This window comes from Chanos chanos, chromosome 13 (genome assembly GCF_902362185.1).
Source record: "Chanos chanos chromosome 13, fChaCha1.1, whole genome shotgun sequence".
Classification (NCBI taxonomy): Eukaryota; Metazoa; Chordata; class Actinopteri; order Gonorynchiformes; family Chanidae; genus Chanos; species Chanos chanos.
Genome location: NC_044507.1, coordinates 9,895,879 through 9,918,850, shown reverse-complemented (window position 1 = coordinate 9,918,850; position 22,972 = coordinate 9,895,879). Strand labels below are relative to the sequence as shown.

At 39.5% G+C, this 22,972-nt stretch overlaps 1 protein-coding gene across 1 annotated transcript in view; it reads left to right on the top strand.

The window, feature by feature from the left end:
• The window catches only part of tmtc2b (transmembrane O-mannosyltransferase targeting cadherins 2b), an 83,970-nt gene that overhangs the window by 46,943 nt on the left and 14,055 nt on the right, over positions 1 to 22,972 (top strand). The window contains exons 3-7 of the mRNA XM_030790622.1: positions 13,885 to 14,719; positions 16,304 to 16,418; positions 17,863 to 17,948; positions 19,077 to 19,261; positions 20,154 to 20,232. Of these exons, the coding sequence (XP_030646482.1) occupies positions 13,885 to 14,719; positions 16,304 to 16,418; positions 17,863 to 17,948; positions 19,077 to 19,261; positions 20,154 to 20,232 (1,300 nt within the window). The remainder of the gene's footprint in view (positions 1 to 13,884; positions 14,720 to 16,303; positions 16,419 to 17,862; positions 17,949 to 19,076; positions 19,262 to 20,153; positions 20,233 to 22,972) is intronic.

Here is a 22,972-nt window from a genome sequence, read left to right as displayed (position 1 = left end):
CTTCTTTGCTTTTTAAATTTATTTTGTTTATTTTGCAGAGCGAAATAAAAGAGTGGAATTTTAAGGTTGTTTCATCGTGAGAAGTGTACAGTCTTTTATTTGCCTGTGTTTTTTGAACAGAAAGCATTTACCATTGGAGGCTGAACTGAGTCTAGCCTCTCCCAACTGCAATACATCACGCTGTAGAAAAGCTTTCAAGGACTGTCTAAGCCTTGACCCTGACACGTACAGTCTCTCAATCATTCTCTCAAAATATCAGAAAACCAGAAAAAAAGAAGAACAAAAGAGAGAAAGAGAGAGGGAAAGAAAGAAAATGGAATGCTCTACACAAAACAGCGTTTTCTCATCCTGGCACTTTGAGTCAGAGTGGATGTGATTTATTTATTCTTTTCTGGTCTTTCGTTCCGTATTTTACTTCAACAACAATTCAGTTTTGGATCCGTATGTGAGAACACTTGCATTGAAGCAGTGTTTGTTTTTTGTTTTTTTTCCCCCATAGTTTTGCACTTAAGAGAATGGAGGTACTGTGCAGCAGGAGAGCCAGTGAGCTGTCAGGCTCTAAATATAGGGTTGTGTGGTTGGTGCGTCTGAGCAAACTGCTCTTCTGCCTGGGCTCTGGACTGTTAGCACAACCCGGAAACAGCGATCACATCACATAATGGCCAAGAAATCCATGCTATTTGGATCATTCCCAGCTGTTTCTGTCATTATTTTTTTAAAGGACCATGTCCAGATACCTTTGCATATCAAGAACAGAGAAGATACTCTTGGAAACTTGTATTCAACTCTTGATGTTAAATAAAAGAATTAATATCTATATATATCTATTAATTTATTCATTTGTGATATATTTATTATTATTATTATTATTATTATTATTATTATTATTATTGATTTTCTTTCTGTTTAGTGTTAAAATTGATTTGTAATTTTGTCAGTCATAAACAGTTCTCTATTGCCTAAATTTTGATTTTATGATGATTAAAATGGTCTGCTTTGTCTTTAATATGCATGGTAATCAGCATGTCTGCTAAAAATAACTGTGCTCTTGTAAATTCTACCAGATTAGTCATATTATGAGAATAGAGTTTGTGACTGGATGCGGAGACATTATAAAAAAGGAAATCAGCTTGTGTGCTGCCCCCCCCCCCCCCCCCCCCCCTCTTTTCAAGAAGCAGAGTTTTTAACATAATGAATTCGGATGTGATCCCTGGACTTGCTATGCCGAGACTCTAATTGCTGTAATGCCTTACACTCAAATTGCTCCTGAGCACATTGTTCAGTTGGCGCGGTGACTGCTGTCATCACTTCAGCATCGTTTTAAAGTAGACAATGCAGGAGTATTTTTAGAGCATTTAATAGAACCTGTGTATGGCAAACGATTCAGTGACAGTGTGGTCTGATTGGTTTTCTTGGATGCTGAGTGGATGTGATTGGCTGTCTGCTATGGTTATGCAAAGTGAGTCTGATGGTGTTTTGAGACTTATTAGAAAGGTCAATGTGGGCATACTGCTTTCTCCTCAGGCATTTCAACACGTCTGCAACATTCTCACAGGGCAATGTTCCATCTTTACAGTGTGCTTTTTTTTTTTTGCGCTGTCAGTGAACTGTGAACCAAATGTGCTATCTGTGGAAAAGCAACCTGTAAAGTTTTCCAGCCAACCGTAATCGTTTTTTTTTTCTTTTTTTTCTTGTTAATACTAATTTTCTGTGATCTGGTTCCTTAGTAGGTCGTTGCAACCAGCAAAACTGTGTCTGCTTTCAGTTTTGGTTTTTTGTTGGACATATTAATAACACATGTAGTAACTAACACAACAAACTGTCTCTTCAGTAAGCCAGTCTTACTGGGGTGAGCTAGACTCAGATCCTGACATAGGAATGACTCAGTTGAACATATTAGTTCTTAAACAGAGTCTCTCAGGCCATTCTAGATGGAGCTTAGACGGAGGCTCTTTCCAGTTACGGGCCGGTTTGCCACCGACCTCTGTATGTACCCCGGTCTCATACATGTGTATCCATCCCCCCATCTTCTGTTTACCCTGCCTTAGTGAGGACTTGAACCTTTTCCTAACAAATGTGACAGTTAAGTACTGTGATTAGTGATAAATGAGAGGGCTGGATAGTCATTTGACTTATTTTCCCACCACCTCTCTTTGATTAGACACATGTATTGTGTTGTTTATGCTAATGGAGACATGAAAGGCGGAATGATACTTTGCAGCTGTTTTCTCTCTCTGTCTTTTTCTCACCCTCCCCCTTTCTCCCCTCTCTCCCCTCTCTCTCTCTCTCTCTCTCTCTCTCTCTCTGTCTCCTTCTCAGATATATTGCTGAGTTGCATGTTGTGCCCTCTCTGTTTGCTTGGTAATTTGGGAGAAAGCAAGCAATCTCAACTCTCTTTTCTCATTGCTCAATGCGACACATTGGAATAATTAACCTAGCGTTGTAGCGAAGCCACAGTAGACTGTCTGCCAGCAAACAAGAATGCAAATATTGTTCAGTAGGGAAGAGCTCCACTTGTAACAATGTAAAAACCTGGAATCAAGCACATGCTATTTCAGCAGTGATATAATGCGCTGATCTAATCAAGCACCCCCTCCCATCTGTTTGTGTTTACAAAGCAGCAATATACAGTGTGACATGGAAATGCGAAGAGGAAAGAAAACTATATATGCTCCGCAGACGATAGTCTGAATGTATTTCATCACATTAGCGGGCCATGCGGGCATGTTTTTCCCTAGTTCCGCTTACATGCCAGTATGTGTTTTTGTCGTAGAGTACACCGATAACACTTAATTTGGTGAAATCAAACCGACTTTTGTGACTGTAAGATAAAAATTGTTGGCCATGCTATGAGATGATGCACTTGACCTGAGGTAGTGCGTGCATGCTTGTTGGTTGAAAGAGTCATTGGATTCCAGAACACAATGCCTTATGCTTCCAAAAACAATGAGCTTAAGTTATATAGCAGAACCAACCATACAGCGCTATCACAACAACCTTCAGAATCTCCAGCCAACACATCTGGGAATTTATTTGCTCTCACTTAATCCATTTGTAATCTGGAAGAAGGCTGACTGTTGAAGCCAATAACCAGCTATCTTGCTCAAAGTGGAGTCCAAGGCTATAAGAGAGACAAGAACCCAAGGATGCGGGGTGGGGGGGGGGGGGTTGGGAGGGGTTGGGATATGAAGGCAGTCATGGTTGAAATATTCCCACACTCCACACAGGAGAGTTCTCCTTTTACTTTTTTTCTCCCCTGTCTTTATTTTCTCTCACTTTATCTTTTTGGCAGACTCCTCTTCACAAAGTCAGCAGCTACGCTTTCATCCCACGGAACCTCTCTGTTTTACATGAGGAGACTTTGCGTCGCTGGCTTTTCAAAATCAGGTTTAGCCCGCTTGGATCAATTGTGGCTTTCATAACGTCTTCTCATTGCCAGCTTCATCAACGTATAAAGCCTTTGGATACATTAATTATGTGGCTAGAATGACAGTTATGCTTACAGTCGCGCTGTACATAGATGAAACTGTTCTCGCTACGCCAATGTTTAAATGTGGGATTATCTTTTAATATAGAAAACGTTGGTGGCTAACTTTTAGAAGTGTCAGGTGCAATCAGTCATAACAAATATTCACAGAAATATGTGGTAATGCATTTGTAGGGTCAGGTCCCTCTGCTGAGACCTGATTAATAGTTGGGATGAGACTGTGCCAGCCTGATTAGCATGCGGACTCAGTCATCCACACGATTTGTTTTTCCATGCTTTGTTGTAGCCAATGACTGAGCCGTGACCTCTTTGAGAAGGGCACTCTTCAGCCCATTGATATTCAAAGAAGGGCGATTAAGCTGTGAAACTGACATTATTCTTACAAGTCACTGAGCACAGGATACAAATCAAGAATTAGCCCACACATGCTAATGGTCAAAAGCCGGTTACTCTCCATTAGGATTCTTATGTGTGAAATGATACTGCATGTTATTTTTCTTCATGTTTCATCATCAGTGATATTCACTGATTTTTCTGCAAGTCGGTGTGAGCATATGTTCAAGAATGACTGCATACGTGATTTTGTATTTGCTTGTAAAAATCTTATTAGATCCCGAAAAATAAATCCACTTTTGCTAAAAAAAAAAAAAAAAAAAAAAAAAATTGTGACTTGATGTTAGCATGAACTATATCATCCCTTACCTACGTTAGCCACTGAATATTGCTGAATTGTCATGTTGTTTACAACCTACTTCTGAACTGATACAAATCTTTTTTTTTTTTTTCTTAACTCTTATTTAACCTCTTTTTAGGTTTGTACATTGGTCAGCTTTTAACAGTCATGGTGACATTTTTCTTTCAGACCTTAAGGAAGTTTGTATTTGACTTGACTTGGAATTAGGACTCTTGATGGACAGTGTGTATTGTGCATAACCATTTGTAAATGAAGCGTAGCCTGGTTTGGACTTGAGTACTTGACTGGCTAAGGGTTTGCTGGCCTCTGCCATTGGTGAAGTGGATTAAGCTGGCAGAAGAGGACAAGGAGCTATGTGCGGCCATCCACAGTAGCTTCTGTATGCCTAGTGTTAACAGTCTCTGTCAGACCACATCTTTTGTGTTTTGTTTAAGTACAGTTTTAGATACAAAACATTACAATAATGAACCTTTTACTCCGTTGCTATTTAGATTCTGTGGCACTGAATGTATGTACGGTGATAGACTGCCACATCCCACAACTCATCACGTAGCACTCACTCTCAGTATGTTTTCTCTGGTCAAGAACAAGCCAATACAAACAGCTCTTAAGTTAGTATACATTGTCACTGCAATGCGGTGAAATGGAACGAGTCTGACTGTGTTATAAACCACACAGCAGAGAGGTTTGTTCTCAGTGAAAGTGAAAAGCAATTTCACATCATTAGTTTCTGACAGACCTGCTGACATTGGAGTAAAGTTAAGCACTCTGTTTTCACCTCAAGTCTCCTCTGTTCATTCTCACAATTTATCATAAAGTGCCTTATTAGCGTAGGTAAGAATGGGGGGTAAGGGTAACTGGTCAAGATCTCTCCTTGAGTCGGTGTTGCCAGCTGAGAAGGATCGGGTACGCTCAGTTCTTTCAAACCTCTTAAATTCACGTTGCCTTGACGGATCAGAGTAAATTATCATCGAATTCCAAGCAAGTCCCTCTCCTCAGTTCCCTCATCCACCGAAAGCATGCATCAGCATCTCGTTCCAGCAGCCTGGAACCGTAGACTCACAGGGGCAAGCAGAAATGTCCAGGCTAAATAAATGGCAAACAAAACGAATAAGATTTAGGAATTGCGTGTTTAGGCTAGGGGCCCCCTCTGCGGTCTCACACAATAAATATCGACAGTGAAACACTTTGGATTTTGAACAGATTGAGGTTTCTTATTCTCATCGCTTTATTTACATTTGGGTTCCATGGTCTTTTACTCCGCTTTGCGGTCATATAGAATGTTTTGGGTTAATGATGATACATAGCTGCAGGTATTTGTTTTGGCTGCTGCGGGAAAAAAACCCTTTAACGCACCCGTGTATTGGTAAAGGCAGTGACCCCTCTCTCTATCCTACTGATACTGGCATGATACGTTATGACTGCTGATCTGGCTGAGATGTGGAGAGCAGTTTAGAAAGTAAGCAAACCTGCGGCCAATGTGGCTTTATCCTTGACTTTTTTGAATGGCAGTTGGCCCTATCATCGTTGGCTTGTCGGATGTTTAATGTTCTCCTGTTTGTGAAATATGAAGTTTCATACTCTGTAACCTCCACTTAAATACTATATAACAGTATGAAAGTTCTATGTATCTAAAAGTCGAATTGTTCTTTGTAAAGAAATCTTTCACTTATGATCATAGATTTTGCTGTTTATTTGACAAGTTTGGTATTTGTGTGTGTTTTTTCATCCTTTCAAGGCAGAGTGAAACAGCAGCTGAATTGTTGTACCGAGAAAATTCAGAAGTTTTTGCCATTGATTTTTCTTTTTGGGGGGGGGTTGTTTTTGCAGTTGGCAGGTTCCCTAAATCAATTCATAGAAGACTAGCATAATTCAACACATTCCAGTCTGAGCCACAACAATCACGCTTTTGCTTCAGACATCACCTTCTCATTCTGCTCAGTGCAGGAAATACCCTGCTAACTCAAAGAGGATTCAAATATGCAGCCAAGCTTGATGACAAAGGAATTACTGTGGGATACAGAGACTCACGCTTTAAATGAGCTTTATTCCTTTGATTTTTTTTTTTTTTCTCTTCTGCATTTAACCTGGGACCTCTTCTGCTTTGTAGACCTCAGATTGATCTCTGCTGATGAAAGCATAGTTTTTGTCCTCTGATGATGTCTGTGGAAAAAAAAGTCCCATGGGCCCCCCACCTCCCCACCACCCCCCCAAAAAAGAAAAAATATATATAACATCGATTCAAATCTTTTATTGCCAAGTCATTGTAGGGGATTTCTTTTTTTCTTTTCTTTTCTTTTCTATTTTTTTTTTTCGGAGGCGAGAAGGAAGTCGGTGTAAAAGCAATGTCGTGTGGAACACTGTGTCAAATTGGTGGAATATCGGGTTTTGGAAGGTTCTGGAATGCATGTTCTTGTTTTTTTTGTTGTTGTTGGATCTGTTGTTTTAGTGATAGCCATCCAAAGAAAACTTACAATATGAAATTCTGACCTGACTTCACTCTTGACCACTGGAGAGGTTTACTATGAGGTCAACTCCCCTTCGATATTATGGTCAGTCTTTGCTTAACGTGACAATGTTCATCTAAGGGACATAATCCTTTAATCAGTCTGTACACATACTGTCTTCTGAAAAGCTCATTAATTGTGAGATCATGTGATGTCACTGCTATAATGTTGTTAAAATTAGGAAATGGATATTATTATCTTATTAAAATAAGAGTAACAATTTGATAAATGCTTTCAAAAAGAAACTTTCCTCATGAGAGCTAAATGGCTCACTTAGTTTTTTCAGCCTGGTGCTTGAAACTGATGGCTTGAAAGCACAGAGATTTGTTTTACTAAGCTTATCTTTAATGTTTGAGATCTAGTAAATGTTCTTGTTTATCTGAGGCTAATTTGTACTCATCTCTGCTCTGTGTCTGGTTGACTTGAGCTCTCGGTCTTGACAGAGGGCTTAGGCCGAGGTGAAAGTGATGTGGTGTTATTTGAGAGGTCTCTCACATCAGGGGCTTAAGAATCCAGGTGCTGTGGCTAAATCCTTTTTTGATCTTGAGTGTCCACATCTTTTGCTTTGTTGGTACTTAAACTTATGGCCTTCATTTCTGTAGTACACACATATTTTATAGAAACCTTAATGGCCAGACATAAAACATCATTTGGGTTTTAAAGGAAAATTTATGGGGCTTATAACAGGTGTTGGCTTTATCCGCACATGTATAACTAATCTAATAGAAAGACCAATAACTGGTGCATTATAAATCGATTGGCCAATCACTACTTGTCTTACTGGTCTAAAAAACATGAACACAATCAATACCCACACCATAAGAACAATGACCAACTCATTAATCAGGTCTCTTGCTGGCCTAAATTAATGCAATCATCAAAACATTCAGTGCTGGTTGATTTTTAATTTCAAAGGAAAAAAAAAGAGAGAGAGAGAGAGAGGTTGAACTTACTTTTGAGTGAGATGAAATTAAGACATCATTTTTTTGCATTTCATTTGAATGCATTCAAAGTACTAACCGCATACACGACTGAATGAATGTTTAGTCTTGTGTGTGCTTATGTTCAGTTTAATTCTGCTGTGAAGCTTAACAACAAGACACAGCCATTGCCTATGTAATTTAACCAAGACTAAGTATCAGGCTTGTTATTGCTATAACTCTTATGGGAAAATAGTGTTTTAATACAAAGTGACATGGATATGGAGCAGTTTTGATGTCTTTGCTTGTCTGGGAGTTTGCTCCTATTTGAGTTGTATACATCTGGACTGGTGGGTTACATTGAACTCCCAGTCAAAGAATGCATGCATATGTAACAGTATACAAGTTTAAAATTGTGAGAATATTCAAAAATAGCTCTTTCCTTCTGGCACTTTGTTTGCCTTTATTGAATTTTCTTAAAACTGCTTTCCACTCCAACTATTCTAAAGAAAAAGTATTTCCAGAGAGAGAGCGAGAGTATTTTTTTTCTAATTGGTCTATTTTTCACTTCATCTCTAAGGATATTATCCTCACATGCCTGCTTCATAAAAGCTAAATTGTTTCATCTCTAAACTGATTGAAACTGAAGTACAAAAAGAGAGGGGTGTGTGTGGGTAGCCAGGATACCGCCTAGTGGGTTGTGCTAAACCACTTATTTCAAGCTAAACTGGATTAAAGACAGAAGAGACAAAGCTTGAATTCCTTAGCACGCTGCATAATGGCAGCGGGGCACAGGGGGATCCCTGCACCGTACCCGTAACTGAACTCATGTTTTTGAAGCAGATCCATATTGAGAAGATGCACACGTTTGTTTATTTAATAGACGGCAAAGACAGAACACCGTCTCCCCATGGTCAAATGGACGCACTCCATAGAGTTTTTGTGTTATCAGATTCCTCAGTGCCTGGTAACGCACCTTAACTCTGTTTTGGTTCTTCTTTCATGCATGCTCTTTGTTGATTTTTTTTTTATTATTATTATTTACTGTTGAGAGACACAGCATATGAAAGTGCAGTGGAACAAACATTGCGTGCAGAGGAGTTATTAAGGAATCTATTTTTGTGTGTGATACTGTTTTAAGGCATGAGTCCATTCCTTCATGGTGACATGTCTTTGCGCAGACATTTAAATAACAAATCCTGTGCTCACATATGGAGATGGTTAGCGATGCTGCGGTTCTCCCAGCGCCAGAGACCAGACTGAAGAGTGGAAATGACACACTTGTTTGTCCCATAGCCAGGTAGTGAGTGTCTGCATGCTCGTTGTGAGCCAAACACACATCAGTATGAGAATTTCCTCTTTGCCCTTTGCCACAGATGCACCACGCCCACACAAACACACGCACACACACGCCCACACACGCACACGCACACACACACGCACGCACACAGACAATCACATGCACAGTGTGTGTGCCTGTCGGTGATGTGCCAAGCGGACAACATCATGAGAATCTCCACATTGCCCTTTTAACCACACGCGCACACACACACACACACATACATACACACACACACACACACACACACACACACACACACACACGCACAGACAATCACACGTATAGTGTGTGTGCTTGTCGGTGATGTGCCAAGCAGACAACATCATGAGAATCTCCACATTGCCCTTTTACACACACACACACACACTCACACGCACACAGACAATCATACGCATAGTGTGTGTGCCTATCGGTGATGTGCCAAGCAGACAACATCATGAGAATCTCCACTTTGCCCTTTTACACACACACACACACACACACACACACATACATATACTTGCACACACTCGTCTTTTGGTCATCTTTAGCTCACATGTGAACATACGCATAACTGAAGGCTTACGTGTAGATTCACACACACACACACACACACACACACACACACACACACACACACATGCTTACACAGTCTCTTAGACATACAGACGATATCCTGCTGGAAGGTGGTCTCCACACAGACAGGAATAAATCTGCCAGGCTGAAGCAGCCATGCGCTGGCACAGGGCCTTCTGTCATGTGACTGTCTTACACACACGTACACACACTTCCTAAGAAACACACACTGCATACAATATATTCATGCATTTCCACTCATTGCACAGCCCTCACAACCTTGAGCCATCCCCCAAGTCTTTGTTCCTGTATGAGGGAAACACACACACACACACACACACACACATAAAAAAACACAGACAGACACAGACAGACAGACATACACGCATACTCTCTCTCAGACCCACACACACACACACACACACAGACACAGATCAGTCAAATTCCCATCCCTGTGTGCTTTGGCTAAAGACTGAAGCGCGATGTTAAATCCCTGCTGAAGCTGTAGGGCCAGCAGAGTCCCAATCCCTGACTGACAGCCTCCTCATAAATCTGTCGAGGGTCTCAAGCTCCATGTGACTATTAACACGGCCGGCGTGACCTCTCTGGCACATCCTCAGCAAGCCCCAGAGCTCAGTTCACGTCATCTTTATCGACATTGTCTTAGGCCTCCACTGTCATGTTTAGACTCAAAGAATCTCTAGGCTGTTTCCTCAGTAATCTTTCTCAGTGTTCTTTTTTTTTTTTTGTGGAGAAAACCTTGACAAGATTTGTGGAATTTTAAATCTGTTGGCAAAGAGGCTCACAAAAAAGTTCTATTTATTGTAACTGCAGGAGCCCGTGAGCCCTTGCTGCAGGAAGATGATGAGTAAATTTCCACCAAGATTCCAAGTGATTTACGTTTGCTGAAATGCATAAATGTCTTGTGGCTTTTATACCCTTTGATGCTTTTGTGGATAAAGCCTTGGTTATACTTCAATCATCAGCTCATACACCATGCTGTCATATCCCCAGTATTGATTCGTTCCACCACAGAGATTCAAATGTGTTCTTACAGATGTGTAGTTTTTTCTGTTAGACCAGACTAGGCCCGATGCTGATCTTTGACAAAGACGAAGAAACGTTAATCTGATGGACTTGTGAGAGAGGACCATCTACTCCATAGTGCATAGATCAGGAAAGCTCTACAGCACATTCATGAGGCAGGTCACACGATGATGTCTAATTCTGACGCTGAGCCATACGTAAGCCATTGTTGAACCTTAGAGATGCCGAGGTGATGACGTTGAGGATAATCTCACCTCACACATTCTTAACACCAATACTATCACTAATCCAACATCTGTCAGTTACAACGTGTGAACCACATTTCTTAACGTCGTTGACTCTTAATTAGATTCGGTAATGAACAGTTGTGGAATTAACCTATGACAGCACAGCCTGTTTTTCTCCCAGACCTTGCGCTGTTAACCTACTTTTCCCCAGCTTTTCCCCAACTAATAATAGATTGGCCTTTTGTGTCCTACATTTTTGTCCTAGCAGAGCGCCCTGACATGTTTGTATTAAATAACCCTTAGTTGGAATCATTCTGTGGAGAGCATGCAAGGATTCTCATCAAGACTTTTTTTTTTTTTTTTTCTTAAAGCATCTCCTTCCCTCTCAAATTAGTTTAATTCCAATTTATAATGAAGATGAATGCAGTTCTGTGGCCACACAAGCACACTTGACTGAAATGTCTCCTGTGAAATGTTCTTCATGTGCTCTCAGGCAAAGTGTCTAAGCATATTGCAGAACCGATGTTTCTGAAAATAGTCCAATGTGTTTATCATTGAAGGGTTATTTCTGTTCGCCGGTTTTCTCTTTTTTTGTTTACCTTGTTCTCTGCTGAGGATGTTGTGCAGTGGAGAATTCGTACATTTTTGAGTCACCCTGCTTGCTGTTATAGTTGTATGGTTTGTTGTATGATGTTGTAAACAATCTTGTGTGGCAATGACCTCTCCATAAATAATAAAGCAGCACACAGCAGAAAAGGGTAAAGTTCCCAAAATGACTATTTTTAGTATGTTTGAGTATGTTTCTAAACAATTTTATCTCACTGAGTATTACTGGACCACGTTGTGATAATGTTACACTCTTGTATTGGTTAAAATATAATTTCCAGAAATGTTCAGCAACAAAAGCCTCACTATCTTTAATCGATGCAAATTTTTACCGTGTATGCCTCTTTAGAGGGACTTGCGTACGGTGTGGTAGGTATCAGTGAGACAGAGTCAGGTTTGGAGTGGCTGCATTTCTCTTCAGTGCGTCTGTTCCGCTTGACTTCTGTAGCCTGCTGCTTAAAGATGCCCCAGGGACCTGCGTTTATGACCTCTTCCCTTCAGCTTACAGCCGCCTCCACAGGGACCAGGATGTTCGGCCCTAAACACAGGCTTACCACCCTGACTTTTATCGGGGTTCTGTCCATGCCTCTACTCACTGTTTTCATCAAAAGCAACAGATTAGTTCAATGTCATGATATTGGTAATTACAGGGATATATTTTGGAGCTGTATTGTTGCTGTCATAATAGCGCTTGCAAAAACTTTCCTTTGCATGTGTATGTTGCCTTTGCTTTTTACTTGCATCCTGTCTTTCGACAGTAAACTTAAACAGATGTTACTGGAACAGACAACAGTCACAAACAGTTAACTTTTTTTGACCTGGAATTTGGATGGTGAAGGATTGATATGCCTCTTCGACATGGAATCTTCTTTGTTTCCCATCTAGAAATGGTCAGGTCTGGGAAAATAAATAATCAAACTTTTTTTTATAGATGATTGACAGATCAAATTACTCCATAAAAAAGCAGAGCACAGAATGGAATTGATTATGAGTATGTTTTTTGGAAAGAATACCAGTGGAATTTGAAATCATACTGTTTAATAGTAATTAGTCTTAACATTTACAACAGAATACACACTGCTAAGGACATTTGCGGACATGCATATATTCATACTCTCAATATTATTGTAAGCTTAAAGTAAATCTCCATTACTGTCACTGCTGCCTTCTGGTCCATGGGGACATGTTCTGTAAATCAATACTAGATAATATGATTAGATGAGAAGAAGTTAACCTATCAACAAATTTCCCTTGAGAGTGGTTTGCCTATCCGCACTGGATAAATCAGAGAAGACAAAAGACAGAAAGAAAATCAATACCTGTGTACATTCTGCTCTGTACTCTGCGGTAATAGGAACAGATCCCACACAGAGTGACCGAGAGCCTCATCAGAAAGCACTCGCTGAGTCTCTGTTGCTGTCAACTGCAGTCATGGCTTCTCATTAGAGTGGTACAATGAGGTTATAGGTGCAGCTATCCGAAGTGGAGAAATGATAAGTTTGACTAATTGCTTTGACCCCGTGGTGCACTTCATACTGCGTAAGTTAACAGCATAGTAAAAAAAAAAAAAAAAAAAAAAAAAGAAAAAGGGAAAAAAAGAAAGAAAGCCATAAAAGATCTAGAAGGAACAGGCTATCCAGAGTAAACACTATGAAGCAGAGAAGTTGATCAGCTCAGAAGCTCCACAGGGAACAATAGAGTTCAGCTTCTTATTTTCCTGTGCAGAGTGTAAAATATTCAAACACTCTATAAATACGTCATAATCATTTCCATGCTGAAACCAGGAACCTGTTTAATATTGGCCCCATAATATGATGGATGAGCATGTTTATGAGGCCATATTTGAACATTTATTTGAGTAGGTCTGTGAACACCAGGTGTGGGACAGAGAAGAAAACACACCATGTGCTTTCATTATGATGTAGTGCAATATTTACCTACTAGCAGGCAACCCCTTATATTTTACATACACCATTTTTGGTACCAATAAAAGATATGGGAAATTTATTCTTTAATTTTGGCCAAAAATATTAAGGCGTATTCATTTCAGATTCCTTTCTGCTTGGTCAGAAGAACACAGACCTGCTTTATGTTATCATCATTTTGCCGGATTCAAATACATCAACTCAGAATATCAGCACGTGATGGGTAATGGCGAAAAACTGTACACAAATTAAACCCGATCAGTGTAGCATGCAAAATTGCGTCCATATGTAGTTCCGTTCTTCATTTGTCAAGCATTGCATTGTGGTCGTGTTTCATTGTTAAGACAGATAGACCAGGAGTTACAATAATAGGCAGTCCTCAGCTCACTTTACAAACATGGCCTAGGCCAGAGTCAAGTCCACAGTGATTTATGGTTAAAATGAACATCACAAATCAACTGGTAAATTGTTTTAGCTCTCCTATTTCAAAATATTGTTTTTTTGAGATTGCCAGTTCTTTTCCTAGTCAATTGAAAATTTCAGCTTCATTGTTTTTCTTCTCTCTCTTTTCCAGAGGAAGAACTTGCTTTTGTTTCTTAGTGTGTTTTTCCTGGCCTCATGGGGAGCCGTTCTGCTGGCGTGTCGGCTCTACTGGATGGGAAACAAACCTCCGAACTTCTCCAACTCTGACAATCCGGCAGCCGATTGCCCCTGCCCGCTGACTAGGGCACTGACCTTCCTCTACCTGCCAGCTGTCAATGTCTGGCTGCTCCTCTGCCCAGACACACTGAGCTTTGATTGGTCCATGGATGCTCTACCTCTACTCAGGGGCATCGCTGATTGGAGGAACCTTCACACAGTGGCCTTCTACGCTGGATTGCTGGTACTGGCGTGGTATGGCCTATGCATTCGCTCAACAAAGGGCAAAGAGACTAATGGGAAGTCCCATAATGTAGCAAACGGGAAGTCCAGTACAAACGGACACAGCCATCACTCAGATAATGAGAATTCTACATCCGAAGCAGAGTCTCAACAGACAGGTGCAGAAAATGGTACTAAAGGACACCACGTAGCCAGAACTCCACTACCCACCACAGAAAACGTGGTGGTGTTTTCCTTGGGCCTTCTGGCCATTCCTTTCCTCCCTGCTACAAACCTCTTCTTCTATGTAGGTTTTGTGATAGCAGAGAGGGTACTGTATATCCCCAGCATGGGATTCTGTTTGCTGGTGACAGTGGGAATGAGAGCTCTGTATATCAGACTAAGGAGACGCTCTTTCAAGACTATTGTGCTGTACTGCAGTGCTGTTCTGGTGCTTCTCTTTGGCATTAAAACAGTTCTGAGGAACCAGGACTGGCAGAATGAGGAAATGCTGTACAAGTCAGGGATAACTGTAAACCCTGCTAAAGGTAAGTTTTAGGCACACTCTTTAAAAACTCCCAGTTTTCCAAGTGTGGTGTTGAACTTTATAGAGTATGTCACGGCTGTACGGGCTACGCTATCAGCTCTGTCAAGTTTTACTTATACGTAATGGCTGTGGTCTTACCACACATTTTAGTTCCATTCTGAGTAGACACAGTTTTGATCTAAATGCATGAATTAGGAAAACAATCCTATGATCTGAGATGGGGGGTTCCATACAAGTTTCAAGTACTTGAAAACCTTTCATTTAGCTTGTCATTGTTAGAACTGTCAACCTGTAAAACCTCAAGGCTGACATTTCTATTAAATTGGCCATATGGAAGAAATTGTATATTCAGTCAGTCAGTGTCAGGGTTGTCATCCAACTACAATCAAACGTACACCCCCGAGACAGTGAGTGCAAGCAAGGGAAGAAGAAATGGCCAAACGCTTTTTTGTTAACCCATTTCCCTCTCAGATTCAGCCACAAATGAGTGTCATGATAGTTGTTTATCCTGGCCTGACACAGGGTCTATAAGCAACACTCCTAGCTCTTTTACCCTCAAACGGTTTGTAATGGGCTGCTATGGAGAGACTTAGAGACACTGTGCATTCCTAGGAATCTTAGCCTTAAGCAAACCTCATTACATCTCTTACAGAGGGGGAATTGATTAAGCTACATGCTTTAGATCTCAACACTAGTTTTAAAAATCTGACAATTAAACACAATAATCATATCAAAATCAGTTTAATTTGAATTTCTTGTGTTTTCCCAGAGTGCATTTTTGAAAAATAGTGGTCATTCAAATGTGCCTTTGATTTAAGCTACTGAGAACTGTAGTTGGACCAAGGAAAGATGTTAGCGGATTTGGGTTTCAGCTTGGGATTTCATATTTTTGTGTAGTGCCCTTAGAAACTGAATCTAATTTTTTCATCTATTTTCCAATTTCAGTTTGCAAGTGTGGTCCTGGATTAAAATTGACACAATCAAAAATGTATGAGACAGTGGATGTGTGTTTGTTCAAGACAAACACTTGTGTGTTTTTTGCTGCTTTATAGCAAAAATGACTCATATTGATATCAAAGAGAGAATGCTTTATTTTACTTTGAGTTTGTATGACTGAAGTGTTGCTTCTGTACTTTAACGTCAAGCATCCACTCCCTCTATTTTCTGTTTAAGTTTAGACAGAGGTTAAGTTCAGTCAGTCATCAAATAGCTGTCAGTTATTTTGTAATTCCAACTTCTCAAAACCATTTTATCTTGTAAGATAAGTGCTACAAACTGATATTCAGAAAAAAAACTATAGAAAAAATCTCTTTAAAGTCCTAGACAACAATTGAACAAGTTCTGTCCAGTCTAATGGTTTATTCCAGTTATACATCTACCAGTAAGCACACTACTTTCAAAGAGAGGACATAGAGGAGAAATCAGTCTATTTTGTAGGCTTCATTTTATTCTACGATACCTAGGAGCAGAGCACTGTTGCACTGGTACATTGAACCCTCTTTCTGTTGAGAATTTTATGAATGTGTAAATGTCTCAAAATCTTTAGTGTGCCATGTTGCTGACGGGCCTTCTTCCCCTTCTACAGCATGGGGTAACCTGGGAAACGTCCTGAAGAACCAGGGTAAGATAACTGAGGCTGAGCGGGCGTACAGGAACGCTTTGTACTATCGCAGGAACATGGCCGACATGTTGTATAACCTGTGAGTCATCCGGCATCTTCTCCATTAGCATTTTTCACAGCATGTACTATTGATGAGTGCCACATACTTTCAGGATATCATCTGTTGTTCTCTTTTCAGAGGATTTCCTTTGTGACCGTGTTCTCATTAATTATGCTTCTGGCACCTGGAGGGGGAGGATACAGTCATTCAATATTTGCATTAACCCCCAGAGCTAGAACGGCCGGGTACAGACAGAGCTGCACGGTGTCTTGAATTCATTATTCACTCAGCCTCTGTGTATCAGGGTTTTTTTTTTTTTTCTGTGTAGACTGTTCTATATTTAATCAAACAAGGTGAAAGTAATTGCTGCATATACTCTCGCTCCTGCCCCTAAATTGGCACTTGAGAAGTTAAAGTAGTGGAAAAAAATAACGCTAAATCATTTGAACGTATGCATTCAGAGGGCTAAAATAAGCATTGGGAATATTTATGTTTTTGCTAATTTTCTGATAAACAATTTACATTTGTCCTAAAGGAGGTTTACTCTGTTCTTTTTACTTATTTGTTTATGAACAAAATCAGGAGGACAGAAAAAGTGAAGGAAAATTGTGGATGAGGTTTGGCTACTAGGTTTGGCTAATCGGTCTTTGAGAGCAGGGTTTCAGTCTAGATTAATGTTCATGATGAAACAGCTACACTATAATCTGATGGCTGCAGGAAGTAAGAGTAACTTTGTTGGCACAAATAAATTGGCACATTCACAAACAAGTTGAATACACAGTGATGTTAAAAACAGAGAAAACAAGAACAAGAAAAAACAATATTTAAAAAGCTTCTGGTATACCTAACATGAGGCATGTTGTTACTGAAAAGGAACTGTTTTTACCAGTCTGAAATGACGTGATAGAGACAATGAAAATGATTACAGAGGGTATTGACGTGATAAATGTATTTATTTATTTACATTTAAGCTATGAATAGGCTTGTACTCTCTCTGTTTATTGACGACAGGACTCTCTCTTACGTTTTGGTTTGAGCTGATAAACAAAATATGTAGGCTTGTAACTTTCTGCAGAGAGAATCTTTTTAATCCAGTTCCCTTGATAAAAAAATTACGTTAATGTTTCACTACTGTCTTATGATGAAATGTAAAGCTAAACTGTGGGGCCAGGGACAGAGAAGTCAAAACATCCTAATCTTCAGTGTACTACCACTACCCGAGCTGGCTGCAGTCATTTGCCTTCCATTGAACCCGTGCTTAATTTCAGTGTTTCCCATTTTCCTCAGTTATCCGCACCAAATAGTTCATTATAATGGATTGTACAGTTGTTATAAAAGAAATTATAACAGTTAATTTAAACAATAACAACAACAACAACAACAACAAAACCTTCTCACACTGAATATATCTGACCAATGTTTTTGTCATGTTAGTTAATCTGATTCCATGTCTTCCCTATCTCTCTTTTTATCTGTCTTGCAGTGGTCTGCTGCTACAGGAAAACAACAAATTCTCTGAAGCACTCCACTATTATAAATTGGCGATTGGGAGCAGGCCAACTCTCGCTTGTGAGTAGAGCTCCTTCTTTTACTGACAGCTTAAAGCTACCGAAATCACAACTGTGTCCAGGGCAATTGCAAATATGCGTGAGTGAGTGTTTGAGTGTGTGCATGTGCATGCCTGCGCACATGTTTGTATGTTAAGGAAAACATTCCCAGATTTCTGGATTAATGATTCAGCTCCTTAACCACTGAACAGCCTCTTACATCTCCCTTGTGTTGGTGTTTAAAAAGCTGCTAGATTTGATTTATTGGGAATCCAGTTCAAAATCCTTTAAGACAGTTTGGCCTTTATTGGGGATTCCCGTAGCCTAATAACATCTAGTATTCAGAAGATTACCTTCTGTATTCTTCATGGCATTTATCACCATTGTCTTGGATTATTTGACAGTGCAATAAAAGGAAGCAATTCTCTTTTCAGTTAGGATACAAGGAGAAATGGGCCCATTGAGAGCGCTTTGTGACTCCTTAGTTAAAAAGAAAAAGGGGGGGGGGGCGGTGATTACATCTACATAAATTCATTTTTGAAAAAGGCAAGTGTGCATTGCTACGCACAGTCATAGTGCCCTGTTAAACTTGCATTACAATGTCTTATTCAGTAGCTAGGAGTTGACAGGCTAACTATCGTTTGCTAATTGTGACTATGATCACTATGATCTATAAATGAAAAAAAGGCTGTCTATTCTTTGGACTTTTAAAAGAGCATTTCTTCTGTTTATATTCCTTTTCATTCACTTTGAGAGTCTCTTGAGCCTGCAAAAGACCAGTATGTTCATAAATGGAGAAAGGGAGCTTTGAGAAAAATTTAGTAGTTTGTTGGATCTTTTGCAGAACAGTACTCCTTGGAAAGATATAGACCATTTCCTGATTTTTATATAAGATTTCCTCACAGGAACTGTGTGTGCATACAGTCCAAACACGTCAATGGAGCCAATACACTCTGCAGTCCCTCATTAGATTTGAACCTCCTGAGTCGTGAATATGTATTGGCACCCCATAGATGAGGCAGCCAATTGATCTGTGTAAACCAGCCAATTTATTCCAGCAGGATTGGGCGGGAAAGCCGCTCAAGGGTCCATAGAGCCTAATTATTCTGTGACTGCATCTTGATTATATGCTGTCTCTGCCTTCCCACAGCTGCCTACTTGAACACAGGGATTGTCCTGATGAACCAGGGTCGTCTGGATGAGGCCAAACGGACTTTTCTGACGTGTGCCGACATCCCAGACGAGAATTTGAAAGATCCGCATGCACACAAGAGCTCGGTCACCAGCTGCCTGTACAACCTCGGGAAGTTACTGCATGAGCAAGGCCACCAAGAGGTGAGGAGAGATCATTTAGAATACAGCTCTTCTCTACTGTTTTGAAGAAGCCTCCTCTAAATGGTTCTTCTTCCACATTTGCCCTAATCTTGACAGATTCTGGATGAGTAGTCTGAATCCATAGAGGAATATGTGTGTTTTTTTTTCCAACAATACAGTAAAAAGGTACTATTTTGGAATTTTTTTTTAAAATGAGGCATCTGGAAAGGGCTACATCCCACATCATTCTCAACCATGCAGTCCAACCAAGAGATGGTGAACATAATTAATAGCACTTGATATGACAGCTCCCTGTTCTAATGTAGCCCACAGCAAAGCATTGAAATAAGTGGCTATTTGCAAAATATAAATACATGAGAATATGAGTATTACTTTAAAATAGTGCATTACGGATTGAGAAAAATGAAAAATCAACATGTATAATAAGTCCCTCTAGAAACTTTTTTTGTCAATTAATTCAAAGGCAGTAGTTACAATTCATTCAAAGGCAGTAGATATTAACCTGAGTTGCATACTTAATGCATTTCTCTTGAGCCAAATCCGGTTGAGGAGACAGGATAGATAATTCATAAATAACCATGAAAAGACAACTGTGTAGATGCATTTTGAAAACCTCTTGCATATCAAGCTGATGAATGTAATTGCTCAAGAGATAAGTTAGGGTAATTATCAGTTAGCATCTCTCATAGACTTAACACAAAATTTAGCTTCCTTAAAGGCTCCTTAAGGAGCTGCTGTAAGTATTATTTATCATGGAGCTCTTTTGTTGTCTTTAACATTCACAACTCTTTGTGCTGAAAATAACAGAGCAAAACAAGAGTAATGGAGCAAAGGGACTGGTTTCAATCTGAGTTTGTGTTGATGAAAGATTTGCTCTGTGTTCTCTTCACAGGAGGCCATATCTGTTTATAAAGAAGCAATACAGAAAATGCCCAGGCAGTTTGCACCTCAGAGTCTCTACAACATGATGGGTAAGTCTGTTTTTCTATAGCTGCGCAGTCCAAAAAGACAAGGCATTCGTTCATTCATACATTGATTGATTGATTGATTGATTGATTCATGTTTTCTTGCATATTTTAGTAGCTCACTCAGTGATGCATTGCACTAAATGACAACTCTAAATATACATGTGTGTATATATATATATATATATATATATATGTGTGTGTGTGTGTGTGTTTGTGTGTGTGTTATGTAACTATCATAATGGAGAGTAATTACACTCCAGTAACAATGCAATGGCTTATACATTCATGGCTTAAATATCCACTCAGCTATCCTTCTTTGTTTTCACATAAGATCAGAGTTTTTCCACACTGAGCCATTTCCAGCTTCTCCTCTGAATGTGTTTTATTGATTTGTGTCAACAGAATGTGATACAGTGTAAGCACCATAAATGAGCTTGGTTCAGAGGGTGGAGTGTGCCGTTGGCAGCTAGTATGAAATGCAATCTTCTTATAAATGCTTATAAATCTAGAAAAGGATTTAAAAATCAATCTTAGAGCTAAGGTGAAATACCACTGATTAAAGCTTGCAGTGACCCATGTATTTTTAGCTTGCCTTCTTCACACTGTTAAGATTTTGTCTCCGCTGCAAAATAACTTCATTCCTTATGTAACCTCTGGCTAAAAACAACTGTGATTGGGCTTTAGATCTTTTGTGTAGAGCAGGAATGCGTGTCATTTCATTTCCAATGATCTGGGAGTTAAGACAAGTTCACGGCGTTCAGGCACTACTGAGAGTCTTTGTTTGATCACCTGTTAGTACCTTTAAAGTTCTTTCTTTTTCTCTTTCTTTCTTTTTTTCTTTTTCTTTCTTTCTTTCTTTCTTTCTTTCTTTCTTTCTTTCAAATCATACATTTTCACCCTCTTTCTGCACCTCCCTTCTTCCCTGCCTCCTCCCTGTCTGCCTTTCTCTCCTTTTTTAAATTCTGTGGAATATGGTCCCTAATCTGACCAGTGAAGCCAAATACAACTTGACAGAGCAACTGAGATTGTGTGAAAATGTTGAGAAACAAACTCTCAGTGCACTCCACCACAAAGAGAGAAGTTATTCTTAGCACAATAGTTGGCATGTTTTTGTTTTATTGAACTTTTATACTGTGTGTTCTACCTTATTGTTTGTTCACAGGTGATAGCACATCTCTTCATTCTCCCTGACCTTTATGCTACTCTTAGGACTAAGCAGTTCCTTTTCTTAGCCAGTGATTTTGTTTTAGTCAGGTTCTTAACGTAGAGTTCACAGCATGAAATGTGCATTGGAGTGTTCTGGAAATGATCTCAGATATAGTGAAATGAGGGTCCTGGAATTTCTATCCATTTTAATTAGTGGTCCATTAAACGTGCTTAGTGAGTTAACCTGAGAGTACAAAGGTCATTGTGGTCCGACTCCCCTTTAAGATTAGCAAGTACGAAATTCTAGTATCTCAAGTGCTACAGTTTGTTCAGCGTTACAAAACAAGATTAGTTGATTAAACAATCAGAATGTTTTAGAAAGCCTGTTTCTGGAGAGTTTGTTTTCTCCAAATCTCTTGAGTTTTAAAGGATAACTGTAATGATATGTGAGCTCAGAAGACTAAGATTTTAATAACCCCCTCATCTGTAGCAGATTTTGTTTCTTATAATGGAAGAGATTTATGTAATAATCTGACATGGATTTTTAAATGTCCTTTGTATCAAGATAACATTATATGTTTTCCAAATGACACCTGAGATATTTTTGGTGGGGGGTTGCTCAGTGATCAGTGGCACACGAGCAAATGAAATGTTTTTACAGTTGAACAAGTTACTTTTATTATCTTTACCACAGTCATGTTTCAAACATTGTTATGATTACATTTCAGAAATTGCTAGTCTGTGCCTTTGGGTTCTTGTCATAGCATGAGATGTGACAGCAGCTGGTATTTTCTTAGGTGGGAGGAAAGCTTGCAGGATAGAGGGGGTATCAGATGATGTTGGACGGATCTGTGTGTGTGTGTGTGTGTGTGTGTGTGTGTGTGTGTGTGTGTGTGTGCGTGCGTGCGTGTGTGCGTGTGTGTGTGTGTTTATACTCATGTCATTAGGAAAGCCCCATAAGCCAGGCTCTGATTATTTGAGGATTACCACTTGGACATACAGTTGTTCATACCATACAGGGTCTCTATGAGGACAATTACATAAAATCTGTTGTAAAAGAACTCTTTCATCAACCCAACAGCAGTTATTATTGCACAGGAAAAAAAAAAATCTAGCACTTAAGTTACTTATAGCACTAGCAAGACAAAAGGAGGTCCTCAGAATTTGTGTACCAGTTGATGTGGATTATGGATAGATCTTGGTTAAACAGCCAATGTTACATATTAGGCCACAAACCCAAAACTCATAAAATACCTTAAAGCTTATGCAAACTGTATGTTGTTTACACTGAAAAGAATTTCTGTTGCAAAACAGCTGTGGTTTGAAAATGACCACTTAGTGTAATCAAAATTCTATTTAGATTTAAGTTCCGCCCGTGTCTCAGTTGCCCTTAAAATAAAACTTTTTCAATTTGATGTTTCTGGTTTTTTAACTAAAATTTAGTGATTTCACTTTGTTTACTGAAGTAGATGAGTGGATGATGATGATGATGATGATGATGATGATGATGATGGGTTTTTAGTATAGAATAGAAACTGAAAGCGCTGGTCTTTTACAGAATATGCTTAAAAATGTCACGGCTCTGGGGCTCATTCAG